Source organism: Capsicum annuum, chromosome 12 (assembly GCF_002878395.1).
Source record: "Capsicum annuum cultivar UCD-10X-F1 chromosome 12, UCD10Xv1.1, whole genome shotgun sequence".
Lineage (NCBI taxonomy): Eukaryota > Viridiplantae > Streptophyta > Magnoliopsida > Solanales > Solanaceae > Capsicum > Capsicum annuum.
The window spans coordinates 3,452,038-3,465,309 of record NC_061122.1 but is presented as its reverse complement, the minus strand read 5'-3'; the positions used below and the strand labels follow the sequence as shown (position 1 = coordinate 3,465,309).

The window sequence follows — 13,272 nt, the reverse complement described above, 5'->3', positions numbered from 1 at the left end:
AATATATCGAAAGCTAATTATATATCTCGACAAACTCAAAATCGAAAAAGATATATGAGGAGCTTATGTATCTTTACAAAGGAAAAAAAATGTATCTTCCTTGGATTTGGATGTATTATATAACTTGAAAGACCCAAAAACAAAAAAATGTATTGAAAGCTAATTAAGTATCTTTATAAAGAAAAAAAATACATATTCATCGAATGTATTGGGAACTAATTATGTATCTCGACAGATCCAAAATCAAAATTTTCAATAATTATGCAAAATATCAAAATTTTCTATAATTAGGCTCTAATATGTCGGAATTTATGTTGTTTTACTTATTATTATTACTACTTAATTTCCCATCTAGTGTTATGAAGCCGAGCTAAATTTGAATTCTCATCGAAATATTCCACTAATAAAAATGATTATAGTCCATATAAAGCACAAATGGACCACATACAAAAAGTTCCCGCTCCACAAATTCAAAATCATTTCACTGAAAGCCATTCCTAAAAGTTCCACAAACAACAATACACTCTCCATAGATCTACTGAGAAAATTGAATCATTCTCCCTAAATATTGCTCAAAAATGCCAGTTCCAGTACTAAACGAAGACGAAGTCCTCCAAAAGTTAACCGAAAAAATCGCTAGGATTTTGGATGATGTTCGTTCCTCTCAAGCAACAAATCTCCGAAAACTCAAAGAGCTTTTGGCTCTTCGTTCTACTACAATTTTATCGGAGAAGTTTTTCGATGCGTTTGTTAGAGCGTTGATGCCTATTTTTGATTTTCACCGGCGTACTGCTTCTGCTGAACGGATTATTAGATTTGTTGCGGTTTTTGCTAGTGCTCGTGATGCGAAATGTGGTGCGGAGTGTGATGAGTTTTTGGAGAAGTTTATGGAGTTTTTGCTTGTTGCTTCTGTTGCTGCTAGTAAAACTTCTAGGATTCGAGCTTGTCAGATAATTTCTGAGGTATGAACTGTTAAAAAATTGAAAATTTGTGCTTTATTTGCCTTTTTTTGTGTGCATATTTTGCCGTTTTTCCTGCAAAAATCATTCGAAAAGTGCCAGTTCCAGTAGTAAATGCCAGTTTTTGGCTGTGGCTTGCGTTGTGTATAGTAAAACTGCTAGGATTAGAGCTTGCCAGATAATCTTTGAGGTAAAATTAGTGAGAATTTGTGCTTTATATGCTTTTTTTTTTATTCCTACAAAGTTCGTTCGAAAAATGTCAGTTCTGGTAGTAAATAAAGACGAATTCCACCAAATACTGACCGAAAAAATCGCAAGGGTTTTTGATGATGTCCGTTGCTCTCAAGCAACAAATCTCCGAAAACTCAAAGAGCTTTTAGCTCTACGTTCTACTACAAATTCATCGGAGAAGTTTTTCGATGCGTTTGTTAGAGCGTTGATTCCTATATTTGATTTTCACCGGCGTACTGCTTCTGCTGAATGGATTATTAGATTTGTATCCGTTTTTGCTATTGCTCGTGACGCGAAATGTGGTTCGGAGTGTGATGAGTTTTTGGAGAAGTTTATGAAGTTTTTGATTGTGGCTTGTGTTGCGAATAATAAAACTGCTAGGATTAGAGCCTGCCAGATAATTTCTGAGGTATAAAGTTCTTCAATTAGTGAAAATTTGTGCTTTATTTGCTTTTTCTTTTGCCTATTTTGCCCCTTTTTGCTACAAAAATCGTTCGAAAAGTGCCAGTTCCAGTAGTAGACGAACTGGAATTACACCGAAAGTTAACTGAAAAATTGCTAGAATTTTCGATAACGTTCGCTCTTCCCAAGCAACACAACTACGAAAATTCAAAGAGGTTTCATATCTCCGATCTACTACGAATTCATCGGAGAAGTTTTGTTGGTGTTCGTGACTCGAAATGTGGTTCGGAGTTTGATGAGTTCTGGAAAAGTTTATGGAGTTTTTGGTTGTAGCTTACGTTGCGGGTAGTAAAACTGCTAGGACTAGAGCTTGCCAGATTATTTCTGAGGTATGGAGTGGAAAATATTGTAAATTAGTAAAAAGTCATGCTTTATGCTATTTTTTATTGTGCCTATTTGACTACATAATTGAATTGGAATCGCCTTTTTGAGTTTCATACATGAACTACTAGGTGTATGATTTTCTAACATGAGTTATAAATAGTATAGAATTCCCAAAATAAGTGAAAAGCATATATATATATATATTTTATGCATTTTGGTCCCTATTTGCCTACATATTTGAACTAGAGCTAATGGTAAAAAACATTTCATACCTTAACTATCGCCAATTGTTTAACAAAACACACTCCAATTATCAATTGTTTACTTTTCCTTCTGCAACTATAATGATATTTTAGGTAGGAAAAGTAAATAATTGATAGTTGAGGTGTGTTTTAATAAATAGTTGGTGATAATTCAGGTAGGAAACTTACACACCTGATAGTTTAGGTATGAAATTCCAAAAATCATGATACTTTATGTGTGTTTTTGATCCCACAGTCTTTGAACTAATCATAGGATAGGAAAATGAAACTTTGTGTACAATTGTCAATTTGCCGTGCAGAGAGAGTAGGAGGATCCTGTTTTGCTTTGAATTTTGATAAGTAGATAGTTTGAGTAAGGTGATTTCCCTCCTCTCTTTCAAAATCTGGTTACTTTTCATCTTAGGAGTTTCTCTTTCCTATGAAAATACACAAGCTTGTACTTTCTTTTGATTTTTGTCCACTTTTAACTCGGTCAGTTGTAGAAAAATTGATATTTTCTCGTAAGTTGTAATCTCTGTAAGGATTTTCTTTTCTTCTAGATCATAATACGATTGCCAGATGACACAGAAGTCAGCTCTGAACTTTGGGATGAAGTTTTAGAGAGCATGAAATTGCGTGTTGGTGATAAGGTTGCTGCTGTCCGTACTTTTGCCGTGAGGGCGCTTTCACGGTTTGTGAATGACACAGAAAATGTTGACATTTTGGAACTATTTCTGGAGACTCTTCCTCTTGAGCAAAATGTGGTGAGTTTTTTAACCATTATGTGTTAGCAATGTATTCTCCTTAGGTGAAAATGATGCATCATACTTCATTATGTATTGCTCAAAACAATCATTATGCCACTCATTTCGTCTATATATTACCTAATAGTAGTGAAGAATCTACAGTATCTGGCCATATATGTATATTTTACTTAATGTAACTACATCCAGATGAATTGATGAATTCCTCTATATTGCATTTCTGCAGGATGTCCGTAGGACAATTGTCTTATGTCTTCCACCATCTCATTTATCTTCTGCAGCAATAATTGAGTGTACCCTGGATGTGAGTGAATCGGTACGCAAAGCAGCTTATTGCGTTATTGCTGGTAAATTTCCTCTGCAGAGCCTCAGGTAACTTTAAGTCATTGCCTAAATGCATCATCTTTGACTTCCCCTTTCTTCGTCTTGGGATGATATCCATTTTTTCTTGGGGATCACTGAAAGATGTGTATTCTTTATTACTTTGTGCAGTTTTCATCCATCATCAGGATTCCTGCAGAGAATATATCTCATGTCTGTGGTTATGTGTATGCTTAGAAATATTATTGGTATCAGCCTGGTTCTCTCCCTGATATTCTCCCATTGCCGACTACAAATAACTCCTCCTCATTTTTTCCTAAAACAAACAAGAAACCTCAAATACGGCGAAGTAATTTATGCCCTTGTTTGTTTCTGGGTCAATATCAAGAGAGTTCTATAACGTTTCTCTTTTTTTGGAGTCGTTTGTTAATATTACCAGATACGTATCCTACTTTTACATCAATAGAAACTGCTGCTGGGACATTAGAATATGAGAGGGTTCCCGACAAGCATACAAGTACAACTCCAAACACAGAATTTATGATGGCCACTTGATTTAAGCTGGAAAAGTGTTTCATTGAGAGTCTTTTGTTGTCCTGAATCTTGTTTAATCCATTTCACATGTTACTTGTTAGTGCATTAACTCTGGAAATATTGGAGCTTAGATTTGAGTAACCTAATTCACAACCAAAAGGGACACATGATGTTAGCATAGACTGCTTTAAATTGTAGATATATATGTGCTTATGCATTTAAGTAAATAGGTGCTCTCAACTTCATTTAGATTTATATGATGGATTCCTTGTGTAAGGTTGATCATACAATTGGCTAGATGTATGCAGTTGTGTTCTAAAGAGATGCTTTAATTAATCCACTCATTTAAGTTGGTTCCAGTTCATAGGTATCCTATGACATCTTACTGTTTTCTACATTTTGCAGCATCAAGCTCAGGACACTTATTTTGGAGAGAGGACTTGCTGATCGTGCTTCATCTGTTGTTAAGGAGTGCTTTAGGATGCTGAAAGATGAGTGGCTCACCAAGTGTTGCAACGGGAACGCACTAGAACTACTTAAATATCTTGATGTGGAAACATATGAATCAGTCGGAGAGAATGCAATGGAGAGTCTACTAAAAGCAGGATTGATTAAGTTACAAGATGGTCAAAGTATGAGGCAATTTCTTAGATCAAATAATGATGCAGTTGAAGGTTGGTGTTAGAAATTTAAACTATTTGATGGCTACTTCTTTTGGTTTCTCGGAATGGCTTAGTATGCTTATTGGTTCATAATTCAAGATATTGGTTTCTGTTTTTGATAGGAAATTATGTTTAAATGTAGTTCTTGATCTAAGTTTCCTGAAAATTCAGAATAGAATGATAAATTGCTTAGTTAGTTTAACTTCAGTTATGTATCTTGATAGAGATATTTATTTTTTGTTTTATTCTTCATAAAATTGATTCTTTCATCAAGACTGCAGCAATTTATGCTCGCAGTTCTAAAATTTGATTGCATATCCTCTCTGCATACCAGGTCAATGCAATCGTAGCATCCAACTCATGGAAGCAGAAGTTGCTTTCTTCTGGAGAGCTGTCTGTAAGCACTTGCAAATGGAGGCACAAGTGGGTATTTATTATTTGTTTATCAGATCTCATGTTATGTTTTCGACTGTCTCGGTGTAACATCTTACGGCTAAAACTCCTTTATAATTTAGTAAGTTATTTGTTTATAGATCCAACATTTTCCTTATCCGCAATGTTTCAAGAGCCACACTGGAAGACTAAAACATAAATAAGTGAACACCTATCTTGTTTAACCTTAATTATCTGAGCAGTAAATGGACATCATTCAATTAAAAATGTGGCTAATCACAAATTGCTGACATCAGCTGAATAGATTAGATGTAAATTCTTATGTATTTTTGTGCTTGCCAAAGTGTTTTGCATGGATTGCATGATGTGAATAGGAAATCGAGTTCTATATATTTTTTTGTTGGGGTAGAGCATAATGCGATATGTGCACACTTAATTTCAAAGTTATTAGGTTCAACTTATAGAGCCTTGGTCTGCTCTGCTAAATTTTGGAATTTAATCATTTAAAATCTAGTTGTTTAATTGCACGATGACATGCTAGTGATATTAACTGTCGTGTCATATTTTGTAGCATACGATTATACTAAATAAGGTATGACGTGCTGTCGTGATTAGTTCATTTTTTATGAATAACTCAGGTTATCAGTTCTGTATTTGACTTCTAATGGTACTTTGAATAAGTACAAATTGGTCATTTTTGCTCATATAAGTTCTTTTGCTACTATCGAAGTATATTGAGGCCTTTATGTCCTCAACTTGAATTATGTGAATGTTAATAATGAAGGTCCAAAGTAATGATTGCCGGTTCCTTCACAATTTTCTTGTAGAGGTATCTAGGAACATATTTGAGCATAGGCTTGAGAATTCTGTTGAACTGGAGTGTGTAGTTTACTGCTAAATGCACTTGGTCATACAAAGTTTCTGGGTGATTAGGGTTACTCATAGCAGGTTTAATTCTGGGATTGTTGCTATTTATCTCTCTTAAACATGCGAAAGATATGCTGCTGTTCATGAACTTTTTATTTGTTTGATGCGTAGTGCCAATATTTTCTCATCGCCATCTTGTAAATATTCAATATGATTACTAAACAGGCAAAGGGCTCTGAAGCAGCTACAACAATGGGCACAGAATCTGCTGTATATGCAGCAGAAGCATCAGATAAAAATGATCTTCTTGACAGAGTTCTTCCTGCTTCTATTGGTGATTATGTTGAATTGGTTAAAGCTCACACAGTTGCTGGTGAGGAACTTGAATGCAGTTCTTCATTTTTCAGATCTCCGTCCTCTGTTTGCTTTTCCTTCCATTTTGTGCTAACAATGGTAGTACCTGATTATTGCAGGAATCAATTACCGATTTGCCTCTCGCCAACTGCTATTGCTGGGTGCGATGCTTGATTTTTCTGATGTTACCAACAGAAGAGTTGCAAATGGATTTCTGCAGGAGTTGCTTCACAGACCTCCTGATCATGAATTTGATGAGCATGACAATGAGGTTGTCATAGGAGATGGTATCAATCTAGGTGGTGATAAAGATTGGGCTGCTGCTGTGGCAGAGCTGACAAGAAAAGTTCATTCAGCTCCAGGAGAATTTGAAGAAGTAGTTTTACGGGTAGTGGAGGAACTTGCTAGACCTTGCAGAGAGAGGACTGCGGACTTTATTCAGTGGTTGCACTGTCTTGCTGTGATTAGCCTTCTCTTAGAACATGCTCAGTCTTTTCGCTGGATGCATGGAAAAGCAATAGAACCAACTGAAGTTTTGCATTCCGTATTGCTTCCTGGGGTCTGTATCTTGAAAAAGTGATCTTCTCTAATATTTCTTTTCGCATAGTTATTTTGTGTGCTATCTCCTCATTTTCTTCGATCTTTCACTTGCATTCTGGTAATGAGATGGATGAATTGCAGTTGCATGTTTTTTGTTCCTCTGTTATCTACATAACAGAGTTCTAAGGTATTTTGTATTGTTGTGAAATGTAGGCAAAACACGTCCACTTAGACGTTCAGAGGGCTGCTATTAGGTGCCTTGGTCTCTTTGGATTGTTAGAAAGGAGACCTAGTGAAGATTTAGTAAAACAACTAAGATCTTCCTTTGCTAAGGGTCCCTCTTCAGTTACTGTGATGGCTTCTAAGGCATTGATTGACCTTGGATTGTGGCATGGTCCTAATGTAGTTGATAAAGCAATGAACCAGGATCTCTCATCACAACTCCAAGATCATAAAATAAATTTATCTGATGTCAAATTCAGCATTGGCACTGCGGATGTGGAGATAGAATTACTTGACTTGTTATATGCTGGATTGGAGAAGCACAATTCAGGTGATTCCGATGACTATGATGAACATGAGACAGTTCAAACAGTTCTTGGTGAGGGATTTGCTAAGATTCTTCTGCTAAGTAAGAAGTATCCAAGCATACCTACATTGTCAAATCCTCTGCTATTAGCTAAGCTCATAAGCTTGTATTTCTGTAGTGAGAATAAGGAACTTGAGAGGTAAATCTCTTTGCTGTTCACTTATCTTTGTATTCACCTTCTGAAAATCCATCCGACAATAGTTTACCTCACAGGTTAAAGCAGTGCCTTTCTGTATTCTTTGAGCATTATCCATCCCTCTCGTTGAACCACAAGGTTAGTAGAATTTCACATTTGTTCTTGCAAATCATACGAGAATTGGATAGATCTATTTGCGATTTTTTTTTTTTGGGTTATAAAAGGAAATTTCTGGTTTGCAATGCAGAAATGTTTATCCAAGGCTTTCATGCCAGTTATGCGCTCTTTGTGGCCAGGCATCAATGGCAATGCCACAGGATCTACATACGTGGTCTCTAACATGCGAAAGCGTGCTATCCAAGCATCTCGATTTATGGTGCAGATGATGCAGGCTCCCTTGTATTATGAGGAAACTTCACCATCGAAAGAAACTGTATCATCCAATGAAAATGAAAACCACAATGATTCAGCTGAACCTACTTCTGTGCACGAGAGTGGGGAAGAAGGGCTTGCAATCCGTATAGCTGCCGAGGTACTTATTCACCTCTTTCTCTTCAACGCCCTCATCCTGTTTAGTTTAAAGAACATATCAATGTACAATACTTTTATCGCCCTCATCCTGTTTAGTTTAACGAACATATCTATGTACAATACTTTTATCAGTATTCCTTTTCTGTTCAATGCAATGACTATTTCTTTGGGTTGTTTGTCAAGGCGGTCAGCTTCCCCGCAAAGAAGACAGCTGCAGAGAAAGCATACGTTTCTGCACTGTGCAAGACATTATTCTTGCTCCACTTTAGACCGACAGAACAAGGGGCTGTTAAGTTAATGAGGCAGCTGTTGAATCGTGTTTCCATACTAGCTGAAAAAGAGCTTCTTAAGGAGTTGAAACAGATGGCTGAAAGACTCAAGGGTTTAGACAAATCTCCTGATCAGAAGTTATCATCCGATGAAGTTCAACTTATTTTAGGTAACTAGTACATCAGTTACTGTCTCCTTTTTTTTCATCAGCTCTCTAGGATGCTTCAATCGAGCCAACGTCATCAAATCTGAAAATTAAATTAGAATTAGCATAGTAAGTGTAATTGGGTGTCCTACAGAATGGCAAGTATCCTTCTACATCCACCGATGGAGTAAAACTTTGTCGATATTTTGTTAAATAGATTTATTCCCTTAGTCTTTTCGTAGTCAGTTGAATCACTTAGCTATGCATTTGTTTATGGTAATTTTGTTAACGTGTGTTATCACATCTCAGGAAAGTTGGATCTTGATGTTATACTTGACGAGGATGACTCGATGGAAGTACTTCCAACTCCAGCTCCAAAATCAACTAGAACAACTCGTACAAGGAGACGAGCTAAGGAAGTAGAAGAATCTTCATCAGACGAAGAATTATCCCAATCTGTTGTTCCAACTCCTCGTGTTGTAACAGGTACTCGGTCACAGAGGGCTAGCAAGACTGCCGCGTTGACAAAGATGACTGTCAAAAGCACAATAAAAATCGATGAATATGATGACGAGGAAGACGAGGAGGAGGAAGCAGATTCTCAATCTGAAGTCACATCTGATTATGATTCTGATGTATAGGCATTTTAAAACACTTTCCCTCCAATGCCTTTCACTTACATATTTGTTTGAATACTCTTTGTTTAATGAGACCGTCGTGGTCCGGTCCTTCCCGTGACCAGTGCATAGCGGGGGTTTAGTTCACCGGATTTCCCTTCACTCTTTGTATTATGATATTTATTGGCGGTTCTGCTTGTGTGCATCTCGTACAACAAGCAGAATACTGATACATTTATAACAAAACAATCTCTGTATCTAGTTCGTTGGATAGTTCAACAGATAAGTTTGTACTATGTTCTTAGAGTCAAACAGTTTAATTTTAAATCTGAAATGAAAAATCAAGTTCTTGTTTTTTTAATTTTTTGTGGAAATACTTCGAGAAATATACATGTTTGAAAAGAATTATGATAGAAATTCCCTGTGGTTCGATGTTATGATAATAGAGTGTAGTAGAACAAAGTGGGTTCTGCAAACGGTAGTGTGTACACAAATCTTATTTTTACCCTCGTGAAGATATAATGCAAAAGAATTTTTTGTTGAAGCGTGATTCAGAGTTAATTCTTTCAATATTTGGAACAATCGTAATGAAGATCCTCAACCTACTGGTACTTGGAATGAGATAGAAGAGTCAACTGTTAAACTCTTAAGCAACCTTCAAGAGGAAGCAAATGAATACCCTTTTACTGAAAGTTTAAGCAAAAAATTTTGTCAATTCAAGCGATATATTATCATTAAGAGATTATAAATTTATTGAAATAACCTACAATTATAGAATTCTTATGTAACCATGGAATATTTGAATTTTTCATTAATTTCAATTGCATATGTTCCCTAGATTTTAATTCTTCGTTGACGCGATATATCTAATTATGATTTTCTTTTAGTAATGTATTAGTCCTTTCAATAATGAAATACGAGAATTAATTGACATTTCAAATATAACAAGTATTTTGTTTTCGTTCATAATATAAAAAGTACAAAGAAATAATTTTTCATATTTTTATATATAACAGCTAAATGAGATTTAAACACCAAATGACACTATACCTTTATAATAACACCTCTCCATAGTAGCCATGGATTTTCTCGAACAAATGCTATTACTATCTAGAGGTTTGACTATAATATTATTACTGTCGAGAGGTTTTACTATATAAGGAATAATATTAAATAAGAAATAAGTATTCATAACTTTGTTCAAATCTATATCCATGTTATATTGAAAAGATGGTAGTCAAACTTTACATTAAGACAAGTGATCTTTTTTTGGATTAATAACTATAATCTTTTTTTCCAATTTTCATTTTAAGTCAAGATTGATATCCATTAAGAAGATTACTATTATAAAAGAGAGATAATATAACAATTTTATTCACAAAATTATTCAATGGAAAACTTTGGTGTTTCTTTTCGATCTTCTATTATCCTCATTGCTTGCTTTTGTGGTAAGTATGCATCTACAGTTTCTATTTGATTTTGAAAGTAAATATTCCTTCTCTTTATTTAAATTTATTTTTATTAAATTAAGAGGAAATAAAATGTTAACCTTGCGGTAGATGACAATCACAATAGATCATAATTCAAATCTTAGTAGAAATAAAAAAAATGATATTTGATTTTTTTTATTTTTGTTTAAAATTTGACGTGTTCGAGTTATTCGATACTTGTGTTTTTAAAAAGAATTTGTATACACATATACTGATTCTAACCCTGCAATTATCAACCTCCCTCATCCTCACCTCAAAATAGAAAAACAAACAAAATTTGGGCAAATCCCAATAGCCTCCCATCAATAATTAAGTTATATTATGTATTTATAATTACAAAAAATGTATATACACATTGTGAATTCGATTAGGCTCTTTCTTCAATTTTTTTTTTTTTTTTTGAATAAAATCAAAACCAAACCAAACAAGTGAAGTTTGGTTTATGTACTAGGTTTGATTCGATTTTTCAACTTGGTTTACCCAGGGGCGGACCTACCCTGTTGAAAAAAAGGTATCGCCTAAGGCCCCTAAATCTGAGGGCCTCATTTTTTAAGTAATAATATATATATTATGTGTAAAAAATAAATTTTTTATGTATAATAAAAGTATTATTAGTAGAATTTTGACATATTTGGAGTATTATATCTCAAGAAAAATTAAATGTATTGATTATATCACTAACTAAAAGAGACTTATGAGAAGAAAGCGAGCATATAATTTTAAAATAGATTTTGTTAAAAAAATAACTTTTTTTCTTAAAATTTTAAGGCCTCCGTTTGATTTTGGACTTAGGCCACTAACATACTTGTGCCGCCCTTGGGTTTACCAAATCGTGAACAATCCTAGTAGAAAATACTTGTATATATACAACAGATTGATTCTAACCCCGCAATTATCAGCCTCCTCTACCCCACACCCCGAAAAATAAAAATAAATAAATTTTGAACAATTTTTGATCGTCTTCAGTTCAATAATTAAGTTATTATATTCGACTGAACTCGTAACACGTCTCGATTTTACAGGGATGTTGATGATGACACAAGTGAATGGTGATGACAAGTTATGTGAATATCGTTTCACTGGTTATGTGCCTTGTGAAACTTTACCAGATTGCCCTTTATATTGTAAAGTTGCTTTTCAAAAGGATCCATCACGTTATGTTGATGCAAGGTGTGAGGATAGTGGTGTACAATCTACGTGTGTGTGCACCTATAAACCCCCTTGTGATCGGGATTAGAATTTTTTAATCTGTTTCAAAAAAAAAATAAAATAATGATGAATGAAAAAGTCGTGTTTTGATCGAACATTTTCTTGTATTTGTAATCACTAATCGTTGATTGGAGTTTGTTTATACCGGATTTGGTATAGTTAAATTTGTAGGTGAGTCAAGAGCACGCGTTACGACTTAGTCTTGCTTGGGGTTTGATTTGTTAGCGGTTAGTGAATCAAGAGCAGGTGTTATGATTTAATTTTGGTTTGATTTGTTAGCGGTTGGTGAGTCAAGATCCTGCGTTACGATTTAATTTTGGTTGGGATTTGATTTGTTAGCGGTTGGTGAGTCAAGATCACACGTTATGATCTAATTTTGCTTGGGGTTTTGTTGGCAGTTAATTAATTAAAGGAACTAATATTAACTTAATAGCGAGTAAATAAATGCTGATGAATGATAAAGTGATGCTTTGATCTAAAGTTTTCTTGTATTTGTAATCGTTAATCGTCGATTGGAGTTAGTTTATCCTGGATCTGGCATAGCTTAATTTGTAGATGAGTTAAGAGTCCATGTTACAATTTAATCTTGTTTGGGATTTAATTTATTAGCGGTTGGTGAGTCAAGAACAGGTGTTATGATTCAATTTTGCGTGGGGTTTAATTTGTTAGCAGTTAGAGCATTTGAGTGATTAAAGGAACTAATAATAACTTAATAGCGAGTAAATAAATGATGATGAATCAGAAAGTGATGTATTTGATCCAAAGATTTCATTAATTTCAATTGCATATGTCGCTTAGCATGAAATTAACGAAATTGTTATAGACCGCACCTTCAAAACTCATCGAAAAAGTAGTTATAAAAATGGAAAAATTACCTAAAACCACAATATAACTATCTAAACTTCTAAAAATTACGCCACTTCTTAAAAATTACTTAAATCTCAACATTTCATATTTTTTACTATTTCTGAGATTACATGTATCTAATGTATGTATCTACTGTGATACAAGTTAATCACATTAGATACATATATCAACAGTATGTATCTAATGTAATTAACTTGTATCATCAAAGGTTAAATGTTGGGATTTTAGGAGATTTTGAAAGATGTTGGGATTTTTAGTAATTAATAGTAAACATGTCGGTATATATGTAAAATTTACTAAAAAAATATCTCTGCCATCAACATTCCTAAAACATACAAAAGACGAAAAAATACAAGCTTATCCAAACATTGTATCATTAAAAAAATACAATATAATACGATACATTATGAAATATTATGTAATAAATACCTGTGAATTTGGCCTTTAACCTGATTGGAGAATTCTTTGAGTACAGTGAAAACGAATACCAACATACCTCTCTGCTCCAACCAACCTCACCGTCTATATAATCCAAACACAAAAATAATAGAGATTAACTAATATACACTGACAGTATAACTTTTTTTAATTGTAACTTTTCAAATATAATCACTTTTAAAATATTCTAAATTTATTCTAACAGAATATTTGTAGGAGTATGACCCTATTTACCAAAATTGCAAATACTCCATTGAGTTTTTTTTCTTTTTTATTACTTTCAATTCTATATTTTTTTCAATAATATTCACCGTTAAAGCAAAACAC

The 13,272-nt window shown here is 34.1% G+C and overlaps 1 protein-coding gene across 1 annotated transcript; it reads left to right on the top strand.

Annotated features, from left to right (window-relative positions):
• The first annotated feature begins 428 nt into the window (after positions 1-428).
• LOC107870518 (condensin complex subunit 3) lies at positions 429-9,302 on the top strand. Its single transcript, XM_016717074.2, has 12 exons — positions 429-962; positions 2,779-2,982; positions 3,209-3,354; positions 4,243-4,511; positions 4,834-4,922; positions 5,985-6,132; positions 6,233-6,672; positions 6,867-7,381; positions 7,456-7,516; positions 7,626-7,910; positions 8,093-8,348; positions 8,634-9,302. Exons 1-12 carry the CDS (start codon positions 579-581, stop codon positions 8,963-8,965), a joined length of 3,129 nt encoding a protein of 1,042 aa, XP_016572560.1. The 5' UTR covers positions 429-578; the 3' UTR covers positions 8,966-9,302.
• Positions 9,303-13,272: the final 3,970 nt, after the last annotated feature.

Coding starts and splice junctions, on each gene's coding strand:
- LOC107870518 (XM_016717074.2), top strand. CDS start 579: ATGCCAGTTCCAGTACTAAACGAAGACGAAGTCCTCCAAAAGTTAACC. Junction 4,923..5,984: donor ACTTGCAAATGGAGGCACAA/GTGGGTATTTAT, acceptor ATTACTAAACAG/GCAAAGGGCTCTGAAGCAGC. Junction 7,911..8,092: donor CAATCCGTATAGCTGCCGAG/GTACTTATTCAC, acceptor TTGTTTGTCAAG/GCGGTCAGCTTCCCCGCAAA.